The 20,150-nt window shown below is 42.7% G+C and overlaps 1 protein-coding gene across 1 annotated transcript in view; it reads right to left on the bottom strand.

Annotated features, from left to right (window-relative positions):
- Positions 1-11,086: 11,086 nt before the first annotated feature.
- The window catches only part of LOC117164422 (spondin-1), a 193,249-nt gene continuing 184,185 nt past the window's right edge, over positions 11,087-20,150 (bottom strand). The window contains exons 6-7 of the mRNA XM_033347450.2: positions 16,091-16,455; positions 11,087-15,286 (exon numbers count right to left, since the gene is read on the bottom strand). Of these exons, the coding sequence (XP_033203341.1) occupies positions 15,075-15,286; positions 16,091-16,455 (577 nt within the window). The 3' untranslated portion in view covers positions 11,087-15,074. The remainder of the gene's footprint in view (positions 15,287-16,090; positions 16,456-20,150) is intronic.

Below are 20,150 nucleotides of genomic sequence, written 5' to 3'. Positions count from 1 at the left end.
TAAATTGGTAAAATTCGAAACCAGTCTGAAAATTTATATACGCAAAAGTATTCGAACATTCATAGAAATCTCTCACGAATGTATTAAGTGTGTCTTTGGATCGAATTTCTTCTTAGTTATGTTGTATCAAAGTACACCGCTTTAACCATTAAATAACATAAAAATCAGAAAATCAACAAAACCGTACATATTTTTCCCCTGTGATATTCAAACGTATATTTTCGGTAAGTTTCATTGAAATTTCAAACAGTATCATGCGACACGTATAATGCATTCATAAAAAAGATTTATGGTAAGTGTTCAAATACTTCCGTGTGTCGCAGTAATTCCACGCAGCTTTGATATTTAGTCTGCAATATCATTGCACTCGTCAGGTCACTCGATTCATTTATGTAATGACCCCCAATCAAGGGTCAATCGATTGATTTATATAAGGTTTGGTTTACTAATGACTAGTGGCAACCTGGTGGATACCTCGTATCTCTGTTCAACTAGAGATTTGGTTTACGCAAGGGATAAGTCGTGGTAGGGGAAAGAGCTGTTGGTAGGAGCTCGCCGTAAAATCAGAGGGGATGGGTTAAAGCCAGGGAAGGGTATCTTGCGGAAATTCGATGCTAATGAAGGAAATTGCGTAGATGCCAAACCAGTATCTCTCGTCCTTCTCGTCGTCTAGCACCCTCCTACAAAGTGGTAGTAACGAATTTCTGTCCTGTCTCATGCCTACGACTCGTGTCTTCGAGCTCGCTAATTTTCTATTTACTAACTTGCTATGTACTAAATGTTATTTCCCCTCATATAATTTCCCAGACTTGTTCGTATATTTTCTTGGAACGGTATAACGTCTATGTAACAACGTAACGTCTAAATAACTGTTAGTATAACGCTTGGTAGTTGTGACAAAATTTGCTACAAACCAGGTGAATTATTATTAACATAGTAGACGCTACGAAGCTTTCGCGTTTATATTATACTTTGCAGCTGGATTTATATTTCTTTTTTAAAATATATTCCATGATAAACTACTGGTAGATTAGAGGGAAGAAAAGGCCTGAAAGTATTATCGATTATTTATGGTGTACTATACACAGCAATGTTTTATGGGATAATCGAAGAACATCGGGAAAAATTCAGGATAGGAGGATTATCACCCAATAGAATTGAGAGAGGAGGGCTTGCTTCGGTCCCTTTCATGTTATCTCTATCTCGTCAGAGATGTCTCTCTTATTTAAATGAGTTGCCAATGCGAGCAGGAATAGGGCGGTACGTCTTGCAAGGGCTGTGGCTCTGTCATGTCGATTCTCTAGGGTAGAACAGAAGGAGGGAAAACGGCCGGGAACATCTTTCTAAGAACGTAATCGACGAATTATTTACGTTTCCCAACCGTTTTTACTGCTTCGATGCCCATGTACGATGCTTTTGCTTTATAGATGTCGATGAAAATTTTAACCCTTGTCTTTTATATCTCATCTCTCCTCCAACATTTTATGTCCCAATCTGGCTTTAGTTTCAATCCAGAAACAACTTTTAATGTTCCACGGTAACGTGATTTCCTTTAATGACAGAGCTTTTACCCCTTTCAAGTCTGACCTTCTTTCGCCTCGCGTTGAAAATATATTTCTCGTCCACTGTGTCGTCCATATTAATAATAAAAACACAGTTTCCCTAACGTTTTTACGAAGAAAACACAATATATTAAAACTTTCTTATTTTTATTTATCTTTTATCGTCACATCCCTTGGTAAGGTATCAGTGACTGTAGTTACATGTATCCTGCAAATATATATAAATGTTAACGTTTACACGTTTAGTTTGGTACAGTTGTCTCAGTTAGTTAGTTAGCGTTATTATTTAACAAGTAATTAGCTATCCAGCTAATTGCCACGGTCTGTACGATTCCACACACGATGCAAAAGTTCTATTTCCTTTAAGAAACTTAGAGTCTTTCACATTGTGTTCTGTTAGAAGAATGCACGGAAGTTTAAGGCTGTTTTACCAAAGACAGACGCGTTTATCGTTAAATTAATTAGCAATTCATTTACGATATTCGTAACATCATAAAGATGAGCAGAATTTCTCTTTCGATGTAAAATGCCAGCCATCTTCCGCGTACACAAAAATGGAAAATAACGCGTCAAATGTACCATGAGAGTTAATAACGTGGAATTTACACGTTTTAAAATTCAATTCCGTGCTATCGAGTGTCTGGCAGCGTTTGGAATGTTTGCCGCGAGCCCACCGAAAGTACACACAGGGAACAAGTTGACGATAAGAGCGAAACTCGGTCATGCTTCGGCTTATTCTTAGCCGTTGCGCTCGCGGACAATTTCCTACGATGATATTTCTCGAGACAGGAAGCGGTCGGAAATGAAAGTGTCCGCGTTGGGAATATTTAAAGCGCGTTCGTTTACGCGCGTGCCGGAAAATCAGCGAGGGTGACTCGCCACCGGACGAACCAGATTCTTTCCTCGGGGTTTCGTTAAAATTTGACAGGAAACAGCCGAATCTACCGTAAGTTTTAATTAATCGCGCTAGACGACGTAGTTTCCATGGCGAACGCCACCAGCCCATTGTAATTTACATCGTTCATTGTAATTTACATTGCTCGTTCCGAGATCCCGTTTTGGCTTGCTCACCTTTCGCTATATCGTATCCTGGCAACGGTTCCCCTCGTTTCTTTCCGCGGTTGCGTGAAACTGCATTCGACTACGAGGAAAAGTTGTTTCTGCCGAGTTTCTTCTCTTGTCTGGCCTTCCTGGGACATCGTAAGTCCTTTTACTCGTCGCTGTAATCCATTGATTCTCGTCATGGTCGCTATCTTCAACTCGCTTCGCAAGTTCGAGGTCGTTCGACCAGCGTTTTATTTTATTCGAGATGATGCGTTCATTAAATCCGTTCGATAAACGTCTGCTTCCATTCTTCTTCGTTATTGTGGTTCTACAGATATAACGTTAACAACATATCGGATAACGCTGCGGTAGATACAAGGGAAAGTCTGAACTACGTGTATCCGTTGCAATTACTGTAATGGAAGTTTGTTAAGCGCGTGAGCGGGTTGCATGTATTATCCACAGATGAAGAATGGTTGGTTCGTAATCGCTAGATTGGCCAGGTTTATGCAAATTCGTATCTTTAGCGAGATAAAGCAGCGGAATTTAAACAGGGATTTCTGCCGCTCGATAAATATTTTAGCGAATATTTTCCTTTGAACATTTACACGGATATCATCGAATCTCTGGGCGAAGAACGCAACGCTTCAATCACACTCTTTTCGGTTACCTCGTAGAGAGATTGTTTCACAGATTGAGAGGTAGAGGTCTAGTGATCGAACGGGCTATGGCCTGAATGGTGTTCGATACTTCTCATTTCGAGAGGCAATCGGCTATTTGCATCTTTATGGCATGTTATGGCCCACAGCCGCCTGTCCGTAAACGTGTGTACGCGCCATTCGCTCGTTCGAGGCGTGTTATTCGTGGGTTAAGCGTGCACGCCGATGAAACGCAGCCGAGTCACGCAGAATAACCCGTAGTCCGGATTCCACGAGTGGTTACATAACGCGCTTTTGCCGGCTGCGAAAGGGAAAAAAGAAAGGAAAAAGAGAACGGCTAACGTTCCAGCCTCTCGGCTCGTTGCTTTTTCCCCTTTTTCTTTCTCGTCTTTTTTTGTCTTTCGTTACTGCTGTTTTCTCGTTCGATGGTATTTTCCAGCCATTCGATCCGTTGTACGTGTGTGTGTGTGTGTGTGTGTGTGTGTGTGTGTGTGTGTGTGTGTGTGTGTGTGTGTGTGTATGGGCGCGTGCGTGTGCGTGTATCCGGACAGAGAGAAAAGGGGAGAAAGGGAAAAAGAGAAAAATAATTTCGATTTCATTTCCGGCCATGCTTTCCCTTTCTCTCTCATTCCGCGTGTCATCGCTCGTTGTTCGCTTTCGTTCTCGTTTCCTTCTTTCATCTCCCATCCTCCAACTCGTTGGATCACGTTGATTAAGAGGCTGCTGAAGGGTTATCGAGACTAAAGGGTGGCGCGTCTCGACGATGTTCACGGAGAGGATCTATTATAATCAAAGATAGTAGAAACACTGCCGAGAATAACACTGTAACGGTCAATTGGTCTTCAATTGATTCGATGAATTAATAAAACTCGATTAGCGTCGCGTTTGCGTAATCTTTTAAGTACCTTGTTTAAGTAGCTTTACATATATGATGCAACAGTGCGAGACACGAAGACCTGACAGCAGTTAGAAACACGTGAAAGCTATGTGTTACCCGTGATTTCATTTCGTCGTAATGAATTTTAATAAGCTGAATTTCGTGCGGTCGAAAGATATGTACAAGCTGATACCTTGCGAAAAAGTAACAAAATGGACAGGAAATAACATCTTTTCGTTCGCTTAGTTTTCGAGAAAATCGAGTTTGAAAATGTATCGAGTATACTCGAACGTATAATAGTTAATTCTGAATTGGACATGGCAAGCTAATCGAAAGGAGATTATTCTACGTGTGGAAATAAGTCGAAAATGTAGAATAAAATGTATTATTGAAGTTTGATTATGAAAGAACGAATTCCTTCGTCTTTTGCACGACTACTACCCATTTATTGCACGAAATCAACGCTATGAACCGATCTAGAAAAAAATTTAGCTCGGTCCATTTTTGCTCTTACTGCCTCAAAGATATTTATATTTGACTGTGCTGACATTTGGTTTAATCGGTTCCAGCTTTCAACGATTAATAAAGCTCGAGAAAACAAAGTAATCACGAGTTCGACTAGGTGTTGAAGCTTTTTAGTCGAAGAGTAAAGGTAGGAAGATGCTGACACGACAATAAACCCTGTCTAGCAGGAAGATGGAAAAAGAAAGAGAAAGATCAGAGAGAAGTTGGTCTGATATTCAGCTTTTCGCTGATCGGGCCGCATTAATGCACCGACTGCGCTAGACAGACTACATACAGGCTTCGCTGCATCCCAGAGGGTCTATCACACTTTCGATTTCCTCTTCCGGCCGACGCTATGCACGGCACACGACAAAGCCAGCCTTTGTCGTTTACTCATCCGCAGTACCTGCCGATTCAACGAATTTCCGTCGATTCTGCGCCTCGACATATTGATCACTGCCACGACTGTGAAACACACAACCGTGAATTCGTTTCTCTATCTTACACGCGTCAATTTCATCATCCAACCTTCTGTTCTTTCGTTTAATTCCCGTATGACGTGTCTAAGAACGTTAGGTTGGCGAATAAGCTTCTGCTGGTTAAAAACGTAAAACAAAGTGAAAGGTTAGCGTTTAGGTAACGACGTCAAATTTAACTTGTCTCCTAACATATTTCACTCGTCCGGAAAAATGACCAAATAATTGGAAACGGTATAGTAACTAGCGGCGTAGACGGTTTGAAACATCGTAGAAAGTTTGAAAGCCGCAAAGTCAGGCTGAATGTCGGGTCTGTCGGTGCGGTGATAAAAGTTACACCGGTACAGGGTCGATTCAATTACCCTAACGAATCCATTAATTAAAAGTTAAATCGAGTGTATTTTCGTCCGTGTACGTGCGACCGCGTTTCGGTTCATTATTCACGAGGGCCGATATTACTTTCAACCGGGCTGTCAAATTAATCCCTGCTTGTCACCGAGAAGCTTTGGCTCGACTGGTAACAGGATGGCTGGAAGTCGAAGCGATTTCCTTTGCGATTGTCACCTCCGTTCGCGCGATATTCAATATGCGCGGGTATATTGCGTGTTTGCGAAATACCTTGCAACTGTTTACGGCTCTTCGAGTATCTTATGAATTTCCTATAAGGACGACGTATTACGGCGGAACGCGACACACACGTGCGTTTATGTACACGCGAGCGGCTGAAATATCTATCGGAATATTTCTACGTAGGGGGTAGACGGTTACGTCGATTGGAAAGTTTACCGAGGACGATGGTAAAATGACGAGGTTGGAACGACGTGGAAGATTATCGAAGGGAATTCAGGCCACTGCTTGCGATTCGATTCGTATTTTCTTGCGAGAGGAAAGATGCAAATATTTGAAGGAAGACGCGTTCAGACAAACGTACAGTCGAGTCCATTCGATTGCACTGCAGTCTCGAAATTTTCTATTTCCTATTTTTTCGGAATTCCTTGCTATCTTTGCTTTATTTTATTTTCTTCCTTCGATATTCGCAATATTATCTTACCAGGTAGTATCATGAGAATTATTAACATTTCAAAATTAACTTACTTCCTGGTCGTTCCACGTTTTTTCATAAATTCTGCCATTTTTCGCTCTCCCTTTACGTCACTTTCGTAACACTGAAATTTCGATTGAATATTATTAAACGCAAAGTCTTTAACTTTGTCGGATTCTTCTCTCTGATAGATCCGCTTGTTGATTTCTGACCCGGTTTGTCTAGTCTTCGAAAGGCATTCGCGAACAAACCCGAGGAATGCAAAGTCTAACTACAACAGAACAGGTAGCGACGACGGGATCTGGTATATTTGCGTTATCGTTAGTCGTTAGCTGACTTACTTGCAATGCTGCAACACCAATGGAGAGAACGACAAGGAACCTAACCACGTAAACGTACCATAAAACATGAACGAGTTGCTCGTTGTGTGCACGAACGAAGCTGCTGCAAAGACTAATCCTAATCTATGGAAGCTTCGACGTTGGTGCTTTGGAACGTCTTACCGGAAGCTTGGTCTACAGTGTAGCCTTTCGTTGATCTTAGCTTTCGAAAAACTATCGTTTCTCCCATATTTATTCTTTTTCTTCGTCTTACGTATGGTTTCTACCTCACAGTTTCCGAGTATCGAGAGTCTTGTACGGTTTACTGGATCGTGACTAGCAACCCAAAGAGTTACTAACTGATTGAAGGTAGTCTAGAATCTTGAGGAATTTGCTGGGAACTTCGAGATCAAGATCTACTGGCTTGAATAATATATCGCCCATGCTTTCTCGCATTTCCGTTCTAAATAATCAAACACGAGTTGCATAATTGCCTAGTGCATTGCAATTTATCAGCAACTCTTACAATTTCACCAATAATATTAATTCAGTTATGCACGAGAATTTCTTCCGATTGAATTTATTTGTATGAATGAAAAATCGTAGATAAATGGAAAAATTGGTAAACTTCTATCGTATAAATTCTTCGTCCCTCGATGAATTCGGATAAGTTGAGTTCCAACATACGTACACCGAGATGTCTGACCATGACGAGGCTAAACTACTTGGACGGGCGGCAGGTCGTTTTATATCAGAAAGATGAGATTTTCTTTGTTGGATAAACGGCGTAGCGGTTTCCCTGGTTCGAAAACACCACACCGAAGGGAACGTTGGTGGCGAAGGTGGGAGCTGGAAAATGAGAGATTCAGCAGGGCAGGAAGTAACCTTGCCGGATAGTTACACACCGTGTGATTGAGAGCAGCGAGACCTCTGGGCATTGTTTAGAACAATGTGATCGTAACAGATGCACGCTGCTAACAGAGGAACGCAGTCATGTACAGTTTTGTTTGCAGACTAAACATTGATTCTCACGTTCCTTCCGCCCGGTTCAAGTAGAACGAACCGATATATCCGCGCCATTTACAATCCCCGCTGTTAATTTTACTTTTAGTTTATACTAACCTGAATTTCTACTACGTTTGGACAGAACGTGCTATGTAATAGAAATTTCTTTTCCCGCTGTCCTTGTCCTCTGATTATTATTAAACTAAGTTATTATTAGATTAAGGAGTGTTTTCTTAAAAAACAAACTTCTCAGTAATTCAACTGTTATTTTTATCCCGCTTTTGAAAAGCAGCCGTATTTGAACTTTCTTCGATGTATGAACGTATTCCAAGAGAAAAGGGCGGGTTTCTTTGATTATACGAACCCTCAAAGCGGACGTCCCCTCGTCGAATTTCGGCGACAGGAAAGGGTGGAGCGAAAGCGAGTCGGCACGACGACGTAATATATGTTCGGGCAATTTTCTCGGTGATATTCCCCTGGATTTATGGGTTATTAATTTTATGAACCCCGGGACTGTCTTAGCCTCTAACCAGGCGCACGTGTTCCACTAACAATATCTCACTTACAACGGACTACGAGCGATCTGCCGTGCGACCAGATACGCCTTACACGTCTTCTCCCATTATATTATCGTCATCTCTCCGCTCTTCACGCTCAATTATCTCTCATTTGAACCGCGGTTTTATCGGTCTCTTCCATGAACATATACACGGTCGATGTGCACGAGTACCGACATGACGAGAATCGTTTTAATTGCTACAGTGTCTGGAGTCGGTGGGAAACTGGCTGGCATTCATTTCGACTTGCTCCGAATTACTTGAAACGCGCGACAGAAGCTGCGGATCTTCCGAGATATTAGTTTGGCTGGTAAATTTTGATGACTAGAGTAAGATTGAAATGCTTCGAGAATCTTGGTGATATATCTTTGGTTCTTGAGAGACGACGTAGATTACGTCAGAACGTGGAAAGCTTCAGAATCGCTCTTTATTATTTTTGCGCCAGCGGTGAACGAGCACACTTTCTGCTTTCATGAACGAATACGGGGATGCTTGATATTATTTTAAATCCGTTCTTTTACCTTTTAAAAAGAGATTAATTTAGCCTGGCTGCATTCTTCCGGCCAATTATGTTTCTCCGATGGTCTAAAAATATTTCAGGTTAGAACGAAGTAGAAAAAGAATTCCTTCATGGTCTCTGGTTTCAATTTTATCGACCAACGACCCAGCTACAGTACCGATTAATATTTTCGTTAATTACATTTCCAAATGAAGGAAAATGTTTCTTCATCGTTATCGTTGCAGAGTGTTTCTGTTTCATTAACTTTCGAAGAGCGGCCAGTATAAATCCTTGACTGGAACCGTGTTCTCTCAACGAACCAGCAAGAAGCACGAGAACCAACGAACTTTCGCGCCTATTTTCTTTAAGTTTCTCTAATAAAGCTACGCTTATTTCTTGGCGAAAGATCGACGAAAGTAAGATAAACACGATAACGAGAGAAGCTTCGTTTCAATCGGCATTTCAAGTCCTCCAGATCGTACAACTATCTTTGTTTCTCTTCTCGAGGTCCAAGTTTGATTAATTGAAACGTTAATATAATTAATCCACGGCTCGTCTCTCCAAGATGGGAGCAAGAAAGAGAGAGAGAGAGTATCTTTGGACTAAGACTCGCTCGTTTGGAAACGTTTACGCGTCGAGGGTTGGTCTAACAAGCCAGAAGACACCCACTGGTCCTTTGATTTATCTCGTTTAAACATTTGCACTGTCGAGTTTGGAACTTCCCTCAGGTACCGGCGAACAATAGGCTCGTGGATTTTGACGAGTAGAATTCAGCGACCTGATTTATTCTGAGTTTTAAACCATCTTGCATCGAGACGATCTTTTGGGACCTGACACGTTGATAGTTGGCGCAAAGAAAATTTTGAAAATTTTTCTTACGATCACCGTCGTTCAAACAATTTATTCGTTCGTTCACTCTTTTTGTACCCGTTACTCGCTGCATTATTTGTAAAAGTATTTCTACAAAATTTGTGTATTAAGAAAATCTAGGAGCAAACTATATTGTACAGAGTCCAACCAAATAACGTCAATTCCGGACTGGACAAGACTAAATAGTCGACAGAAGGTCATTCTGCGTGTGAAAATAAGTCGAAAACGTACAATCAAATTTTCCACGAGACGTTTTGTTTGAACTTGAAAAGAAAGTTTGGAAATTTATCACACGCGTGTACCAGGCCTATTCTTAACTAAACACGTTCAAACTATTTTCTTGAAGCCCCAAATAGGAAAATGTTATTCTACGAAAATATTTCCTCGAAATATAATTATTTCTCGCCATGATGTCGCTCTCACAGACAATTCCACTCTTTTTCTTGGTTATACGATATCGTATACAGACGGTCTCTTTGAAAAGCACTCCACGATTAATTTCTCTTCCCCGGGAATAAATACTACGTTCGAGTAAGCAACGGCAAAAAGTCTGGAGCGAAAGAAACGGGCGACATTAATGCGATTAACCGTACGCGAAGAGATAAAGAAGGGTTCGGTAAAGTGCGGCTGAATGGGTAAAAGGGGGACGAGGTTGGATTTCGTGCAGCATCATTGCACTCGGCTCGTCCTCGAAAGTCGAGGGTCGAGCAAAGGGCGGCTGCGGGTTTGCCTCCACCCTCTTATCTGACTGTGGGGTTCCAAGATCCGTACGCCTTGTAGGTATTGTATTCTGGCTACCTGTCCTTCGTACTCGTCTTTCTCCCAGCAAACCGCACCGCGTCCTTTATTTTCGGGTAATGTTGCGTGATAACAACCAACGGTGGCAGCTTTCTCTACCCTCCGACTCTGGAATTGCTCCGCCGGGACGATTATTAATATTGTCGGTTGGCTTGCGAAGAGGGATCGGATCGTTAACAGAAAGCGTTCTATCCACGAGGTTTCGCTTGCTGATTTTTCGAGGGAACAATGGCTGAACCGTGGCTTCTCTTCCGCCAGTATAAACGTATACACTACCTCCTGTGCGCAAGGTACATGAGGTGCATATATCGCATGTGGCGCGATTCGATCAAAGGACCGATATTTTTGTTGCATTTTCATTTTACGATCGAAGAATGTTTCTCTACCGTTACGTTTTTTTACCTCTTGCTACAATAACTGCCATCAAATGGTCCGTTAAATTTAATCCTTTCCATCTTCTCTTACTTCTCTGTAAGAAAAATATAACGCGTTAACATTGGAATCGGTTTTACAGAACGTAGGAAAAGAATGAATTTATCGTTTCATTAGTTGATAACATTCTGTACGCAACGTACGGAAGATTAAATTAAAACAAGGTAAACGTCGCTCTAGTTTGTTTGTCTGCAACGACTGGTTGATTGCGACAGCAAACAATTTTACGGAGGATCGAACGAAACCTATGACATTTCAATCGTTCGTTCATGGAATTCGATTATACTTAGACGGTTATCCGTTTCGTAGCGAATTTTATAGATGGAGGAGACCAGAGCAGGATACGAAAATCGTACGACCATTCCTGAAATAATAGCTACTTTATTACGATACGAATACCATTCATCATACGTCACAAGTGAAAAATATCGTTCGAACGGATTTTATCGACAGATTTTATTATGTAATATAAACTTATGTGTTATACATTGCTACATATTCTTGCTTAACGGCTAGTCCTATCGGCTAGGTCCTTAGAGGCTAGAATGCACAGTGACTTGTACAGAATCATCCTCCTTCCTTCCCTTCGGTCGGTCTCTCATTGATTTGTCATTGTCTTCCGTGAGCCGCTCACGCGTTAGGGAGAAGAGAGAAAGAGAGGAGAAGCGTTTATGCGTCTGCGACAGGTTTGAAGAAGAGAGAGAGGAAGAAAAATGACACAGACACGCTTGTGGGTATAAAGATGGAGAACAACGGAAGATTCAAGAGGAGGATGGGCAGGAAAAAGTTTTTCGAGGGGAAACGCAAAGGGGTTGGCAAGTGGGAAATACAGGAAAGGATAAGATATACATTTACACGAGCGTTTTCTTTGGTAACGTCTCCTCTCCTTGTTATCTCGCGCTTTTATTTCTTAGGCAAAGTACGGCTACTCCTTCTCTCTCTCAGTGTCGTTGAAACTTTCGTTAAGAAAGCGTCCCCTCGAGCGTTTAGTTTATAAAACGTTCATCCCCTTTCTCTTAATGCTGCTAAAACTGCGACGGCTTGGTCCTTCTTCCCGGTTGAAATAAAAGGCCCTCCCTTTCGTCGGTTCTATCGTAATGCGCGTATTGTACCGCGAGAAATTTTACAATCCACCGAACAACTTTCTCGTTCCGTGGATATAAGCGAAACCTTGCTCCTGTTTATCTCGCGTATTATTACGCGTATCTTGCGTAGTCGAAATTGGCTACGAATTTCGACCGTTTTTTTTTTGTACTCTATCGATTCTTTCTTTTTTATTCTATTTTCATTCGGACATTCCATAAGTAATTCCGTGCCTGTACACGGAGACTACAGGGAGGGAGGAACAGCGCGACAAGTGTATTCTATTTTGCAACTTGGTTTTGAAACTAAACGTATGATTTTCTATACCATTTAATTTTTCAAATTAATTGTGATCGTTGATCGTATCATGAAAATATTGGAAATATTACGATATTTCTTGCTTTAATAATTGTGCTATATACATTCAGGAAACTTCGTCGATTCATCGGTTATTTTTGTGGAATACGCTTCTACATCTAACAGATCGTTTTCGTTTTTCGACTAATTGCGAGTTCCGGCGATTGATAAGGGACGATATTACTTGTGGAATAACCTGATAGATCAATAGCGAAATGTTTCTTTTAGAATTCTATTTTTACAGAACGAGTCGATGAAATTCAAACGAATACGGTTACGTCGTTCTTTCCCCTCGTTTCCAACCCTTTACCACGTTTGATCGTTTTAATTACTCGAAACGATAGTTGACTACGCACGACAGGGTGTCCCTCGACGGATAGCGCGCCGCATAATTGCAGCGTTGCCCGTTACGAAATAACATTACGTGAGGAGGACAAGCCGTTGCGCGTGCAGCCCTTGACGGGCGTCGTAATACCAGAGCCTATTAATTAACAAATTACGATTAAACGTTAGTTATTAATTATTATCGTTAAATTTACGCCTAAGATATAATACACTCACCTAAGTATGTACCTGATGATATCTTTTTTTTTTATAAAAATTTCCCTATCACGCCATGAGAACGAATACCGTAACATTGGCGCGGGGGAAAGATCTTTCGCGGAACGAACCTTCTTTCATTTTCTCTCGTTATTTTTCTCTCGCGTTCTCCCTTTTCTCTCTTTGTAAATCTCTTACGAATTCGACAGGGCGAGATGAGCGTCGTAAGATGTTGTTGCATGTGTCGATATCGATCCGTCGAAGAGCGTACTTTCAACCCCTTAACCGAGTGTTTAATCATTTTATAGCGATAATAGAGACCGAAGCACGCGGGTATTTGCTATTTTCATATACACCATTTCCCAAGTAGAAACGTTGGAAGAGGGGCTCGGATCGATAAATTCTTGCACCGTTCAAATGAAAACGCGAACACCACTCCAACGAGAAGTGCACTCGGTTAAAAGGTTAATAGAACCGTAGCAGCAGCGAAGCGATGCAAACGCGGAAATATACAACGTCGTCCATAAATTCGAGAGCGCAACTATCGATTTCACTTTGCTCGATACACACACGTATAAGTAATAGATGCTTTTTTCCTGATTATAAGTTACAAGATGCAGGTCCTCTCTTAAAAAAATTCAAACGTAGCATCTCCATAATCCCCTCGATGTTCCCTTCACCCTGAACTACTGGCGCTGGCGTAGAATCAATAGACGCTTTCAGGTTCCGAGATACGTGTCCCGGACACGAATCGCGAAGAAATGCAAAGCTAGTTTCGAATGGTAGGATATCCGGCGACCGGTTACTAAGTCCCTCTAAGACCGTCAATCGACACGCGAACCACCCGTTGGATTTCTACCGAGAAACTTTCTCATCCACCGGCTTCTTCGTTCGTCACACGTACACACGCGATACACATACACATACACACAGAAACTAGCACATACATACTGGAGACGGTGTTCCATCGTGCAAGACCAGTGGACTAATTGCGTTCAACGCCTTAGCCGCTCGGGGAATTGCCGGCAATTTTTCGAACCTTCGGAAAACTCTGTACTTCCCTCGTTTCCTTCTTCTTCTCCTTCTTTTCTCGTTTTTTTCGGTCGTTGCCAAACCACGAGACTGGATCGCGTCGACGGGATATCCGACAACGGTGGGAACTGGGACGCCCGTATCCGAGTTTCAGCGGATCGCGTTCGGGAATTCGCTTTATCCTGCCAGGATAATCCGTAAACCGGCTCGAATTCTCGTGGAATTTCACAGTTCGAATCGCGACAACCTTTATCTCGTTTCCGATCGGCCGAGTCCACGAATGATAAACGCGTACGCCTCGACGTTTCAACAAGGACAGATGTGGTCTCCGTCAAAAAGAGTCGTTCCTCCCTTCTCGTTCGTTCTTCCGCGTGTCGAAGTTTGAAAACGCGTTGCGACGATTATCGTCGCGCGTCGATATAACGTTGGGTCGACCGGCAGTTAAACCAAGAAGCAAACTAGATCGAGATACGAATTTTCCGTGCTCCAGCCTAACGCAGAAAATATCGCGTAGGAAACGCGACGTCGATTGGCGATCGATCGACGGCGTATTGAAAAGCGTCCGTGCACGAGAATCGTCGAAAATTAAGCGCCATTCTACGCTCCAACGATCCCTCTTAACTCGTTCGTGTTGCATTTTTATACCTTCGTCCTTTCGGCCCCTTTTCAACGGAGTTTCCAAACGCTCTATCCAGAAAATATGTCGATCCGACCGAGGGTCGAACACGAACGAGTTTTATGCAGAGCAGGAAACTCGGTTTGTAGGCCAAGGTTCAGAACGATGTTTCTTCTCATCACAGAGATACAAGGATAGCGTGTACGCGAGAGCGAGCTGAAAAAGCGACATAGCGATAGAACGCTGCACAGAAATCCCTCGTTTTCTTGTCTAATAACGCATTCACATTCGTACGATAAATACGTAAATGCAACACCGAGCAAACCAACTGCATCAGTGTGCATTGTGCGTGCCTTGCTCGACAAAGACAGAAGGTGCTTCCTTGCGTAGTCTTTCTCTTTCTATTCCCATGTCGCATCCGTTTACACGCTAACGCACGACTCGCCTACTTCTCTATCTTTGTATCTTTATTCCTCCGACACGCGGCACGATTCTCATTTTTTTTCTCGTTACGTTTGATATTTAGCTGCCGATAAACAAATAATTATTGACTCGATCGATCGATAAACGATCGATCGTGATATTATCGACGCCGTCTCTGCCCGTGCGAAATCTTTGGTGCTACGACTACGATAACGTTATTGACGCAATCTAGCGGACCGCTAACGATCCAGCCGTGTTCGTCTATTTCGTCGAGACCCACTGGGTCCCTCGAATCCTCCCTTTCGGATCGTTCAGGGTAAATCATCTCGAGTCGACGGCTTCGTCGTTCACGGGATCGTTTCACCGACGACCACACGACTACCATTGATAGCTGTCCACGATGGATTTGCCGTCGGGGCAAGGGCTCGCGCTGCCGCACCACTTGGTCTCTTTCAGAGGCGGACACGCTGATCCGCCACGGCGTGGCTTTATCGTGATCTTCCGCGTCCTCTGCGTCTCTCCTACGCCGCAGCTACGACTACAGGCGCTCCATGGACCCCATTCTCCGACCTTGCAATCCCTCGGAGGACCTGCGATCATCGAACAACGCCATTAATCATCTTGCAATCGTCTTGATTAAATGGAAACTGGGTTTGTCGTGGAAATTAGTTGGTCGGAAATGGGAATTTGCAAATTTATTCATTTAAGAGACATTTGTCAGTGTTTGCCAAGGAAATGACACATCAGATGGCTAGAAAATCTATTTACGCGTTAGAGTTTAGCATGTCAGATTACGTATGCATCGTTTCGTACGAATATGAAAATTCGATGCTGTGAAAATGAAACGTAGCGAAGAAAAAGACTCGAATAGATTCGACGAGATAAAGTAAGATCGCGATATAAAAATCTATGGACTGAAATAGCTGTGGATGAAATAGTTTCGCGAAAAATCGTAGAGCGAAGGATTAAATGAACGAGCGTAATTGACAACCGAGGCATTAAAACACAATGCGCGCTTGTGTCCATTTATGACGAGCTTTGTCGCTAGTTTTAAATAGATTCAAGTCGTCAGAAAACAAGCGTTAGACCGGTATTTACACGCAACAGAAGAGGCGAAACGAAACGGAAAATATAAAAAGATAATCGACGCGGCGACAAAGACCGCGATTCTAAATGCAGCGAGTCGGAGAGGCGCGAAAGAGAACGTTCTTTGAGCATCTGCGCGGAACACATCGTTGTTAAGCTCTGTTTTATCATTAATTTCTACAAATGAAAAGATCGCATCAACGTGATCGAGTCATTGTTGGCACGAACCGTGTCACGTCGCTTTTGAAGCAGCGGAGAAAGGTTTTCAACGAGAAGCTGAATACACAGCACCAAGATCTTCTACTCACGCGTTCTCAAGCGTTTTCCTTTAGACGTTAGTCGATGATGTTTCATTCTGAGCCTGTGCTGACGTTGGGTCGTAATGTCGGTGGAATTCCACGAATGACCGAGACTGTTGCCGCTAGTCGCGTTTGCCATTTTCCTCTGAATATCCTCGAAGATTTGTGCCTTCTGCGCTTCCGCTGTTTGTTTGTACTTTTGATAGTAAGGCCAGCCGATCTTTCCATCGACTTTCGAAAGTTTCGGTGGAGGTGTCGCATTGAATCTGGGTCTTTGTAACGCATATGACGAAGCTATGCTGTCCATGATCGCTGCTTTATTGTCTCGTGGAAGCTCGGTTATCATCTGACCACTTCCGGTCGTCGTCCAATATCTGTAATATACGAGAATCGATCGTTTTATCCGAAAACTCTATGGAATTTTTTCTATAGATTCTTATAATTTATCGTTAATAAACTACGGATACTTTGGCAGATTCGTATCTTTGTAAAGACGATTAGAAAAATGAGATCTGCACAGAGATTTGTTTCATCTATTAAATTAATTCAAGGTTTTTACGAATTCTACGAAATTCTATGGAATTACATACGAAAGTATATATGCCGTTTCGATATACTAATTTTGTGGAATACTTAATTCGCTTATGTATGTTATAACCTATTTTTCCGAAGAAAAAGATTCAAACGGAAGAAACGCACGTTTAAAAATATTTTTCCTCCACCTCGTGGCGTTATATAAATTCACAATTTCGAAACTTGCTTATATTTCAAAAAGTTGTGCCTTCGAAAAAGCTATTAATTTTTCTATTGCGTTACTACATCCCGCGCTTCAGTTCCAAGTCGGTGGCAACGAAGGTATTAATTATGTCGTGGTTTAACTTCGATAATTAACCGACGAGCTTTTCTGTGATGCAACGCCGCCCGAAAAGTGCCGCGTTCTACACCAACGGACGAAAGAAAAGTTTATACGCATCCAAATTCCCACAAACTTCTTCCACTCGCGTTCCAGTACGAGATCTGTTCAAACAACCGCGATGCTCGCCGCGTATCAAAACGCATCGGTCGCCACCCGGTCGCTTTCCCACGAGGAGGAAAATTATCGGGAACGGCGTGTCCACGTAGTCAGTCCATCGGTCGTTGCTTGGATTTCTAGATGCGGAGTTTGCCGAAGCGTGGGAGGTGCGGCCCACTCGAAAACAATTTCGAGAGTTGATTTACGAATGCCGTGTCTACGTTTGTACGCGACGAGAGCCTTAGTCCGGAGGAAAAACAGACAGAGAGAGACAGAGAGAGACAGAGAGAGACAGAGAGAGAGAGAGAGAGAGAGAGAAGAAGAACGGAGCAAAGAGGTGTCGAGAGAAAAGAGAAGAAGCGGGATTTCTGTTTCACAAACCGAAACTTATTCATCCCGCTTTGCTCGTTCCCCTATCCTTCTACTCTGCGCTCTGGAATTTTCGATCTTCTCGTGTTTCTTAGTATTAGACGATGTCGGTCTTGGGAGAGCTCGAGTTTCCCGACGAGCAACCTAGAACTGAAAATCATCGGCGAAACGAGTTCTTCTCATCGACCAGAGTAGACGGTGCAATCTCACTCGCCGATGGTTGCCCATTCGGAAAATAGACCTAACCCGAGAAGTTTAAGTCCACCGCGTAGCTTTTTCCAATTTACGAGGATCAGGTAGACAGGCAGGCTGACGCGCTCCTGTGTACGTTTTTAATTTATTTCCCTAGCATTTGCATGATTTCAATTTCGTGCGACAATTCCGCCGTGGAGACACTCGCCAGGCCTCGGGATACACCAGCGAATTGGTTCTCGCGAACGGTTCTCGTGGCAAAATCTCGCTTGAGAATTTTGTTTTGTCGGTTTATTCCTTCTCTGATCGTTCGTCGTGAGTTACGAGTCGTTCGCTCGGCAGAGGCTCGAAAATAACCGGAGATTCGCCTTTTGAGGCGAGCACTTCGACGCAGCGCAGTCCTTGGAGGATCGATCGAGACGCGATTTTCTCGGTCGACGAGTCGCGACGTCTCGACGAAGCGATCGTGTCGTGAAAATGAATTTTTCACACGACGTACGTCGCCAGATAACTATTTCGATAAAAGCACCGCTGCTCGTCGTGGGAAAAAGGAAGATTCCGCGAAGCTCATTTGCGCCGTCCTTGCTATTAATGGTCTCGTTAATATTCAAATTTATTAACGTCGTCGTTATTCGCTTTGCGCGATTATTTATAGTCACGGTGGATCTGGCGCGACTATTTTTCACGTCTTTTTTCGCCTAATCTCCGCCGAGCATCGCAGTACACCGAAGGTTGTGAAAAAAGAACTTGTCGCGATACACAGTGAGAAAATAAGACTAGCGTTTCGTCAGAATTAAATTACTCCCCCGTTCTCCTCCGCTCTGGTGGAAAAGGCACGAGCAAACGAAGAGGAAAACACTCGAAAATTTCGCGGTATTTATCGACATTAACCGGCATCGAAGCACGATCCATCCTTTCGTTTTTCCGAGAATCGTTTCATCCGCGCGACTTAGCGTTGACCCAGTTCTCGCTAATTTCTCGCCGGTTATAACATTTTTAATGTGTTGCCGCACGATAATCTTACCCTCTGTCTTAATTGCTGTGCACATTAAACCGTGGGATGTAAGAAGCCGTGCCGAGAAGCTTTTGGCATAGAAGCATCCCGAGAGCGGCGATAATTTTGCATTTTCTTGGAAAAACCAGCTAACGTCAACAATGAAGCTTTCGTGGCTCGTTAGGCTTAGGAAGTTTCTCTTCTTTTATTTCAAGGCGAAATAGGCTACGAAAGAACAGTTATTTTTCACCGTGTGATGGATGTAAGGTGTAATTTTCTATCGTAAAACTGCGAATATTCGTGCAAATTAGCATTATTGCAAACATCAGCGTGTAACGACGATCAAAAAGTGACAAAATGTCTGAGGATCGTACAACTGGTACGAAAAAAGGAAAAGGAAAAAAATGATGGAAAATTTCAACACGCAACGAACGTCGAATTTAAAAGTGGAACGTAAAATTTGTTCTCGTTTAAACTGGCTACAAATGCGCAAACATCTACGGTCAACTTATCGTTTCCAATGATTCTCGTTTTATATCAACGATGATAGTAATGTTCTGGGATTTTTAGTTGGAAAATTAATTCCATGATCGTGACTTTGATGTAGAAAAGCAAGATTGTAAACAGCGTGAGCGTTTCACGTAGGATCCGCGAAACGAAATTACAGCCGGTGGCTGGGATGCGCAACAGCCTGTTCGGAAGTTTGAATCGACCGTTTGATAGGAAAATTGGCCGATGTAGCCAGGGGAGCGTTTTCGAAAACTCGATGGGCGATTTGCTCGCGTAAACGGAAAGGTCAATTAAGCGTAACGTCACCTTCGCGGGTAATTGAAAATATATTTACGAAAGCGCGTTATTATATCTGAATTTGCAATTCAGATAGCTCATTACCGCGCACAGCCGGAGCTTGACAATTTTAAAATGCAAATGCTCACGGAGGCATAAATTCGCGTCCGCCAGCCGACGCTAAATTCCGGTTTCTGCTGCTTTCGACGACTCTGCAAAAAATATGAGGACGTTCGGTGGATATGTCGAGGAAAGTAGTCCATCGCGAAGCTTACAGAATTTTTTCTTTTAGAACGAGCCATCGACGAATCGTTGTTTGCTGTTTCGTTCGAATATTTACATCTTTTTGTTTTTTTCCATCTTTTTCTATTGAAATTGCAGCGATAATTCGTACGTGGCGTAACACGCTACGGAATTAATGTTAATTCTGCGAAAAAGCGGAATACGTTTGATAACAGAAACGGATACGATATTCGCGATATTTGATTTGCTGCATCGTCAAAGAACACTCATCACGAGTAATAATTAATCGTAATCTGATCGAACATTCGCAGGAAAGCTGGATCTTCTTTACGAAGTAATTGAGTTTCATTCTGCATTCATGGAAAAAGAGCAACCCTTCTGATTTAAAAAAGGTCTCTCTCTCTCCCTCTTTCTCTCTGGGAACTGAATATATAAACCTGTTTGTTTATGTTGGATCTTCGAATACGAGGAGC

This window comes from Bombus vancouverensis, chromosome 15, assembly GCF_051014615.1.
Source record: "Bombus vancouverensis nearcticus chromosome 15, iyBomVanc1_principal, whole genome shotgun sequence".
Taxonomy (NCBI): Eukaryota; Metazoa; Arthropoda; class Insecta; order Hymenoptera; family Apidae; genus Bombus; species Bombus vancouverensis.
This window is presented reverse-complemented; position numbering and strand designations above follow the sequence as displayed.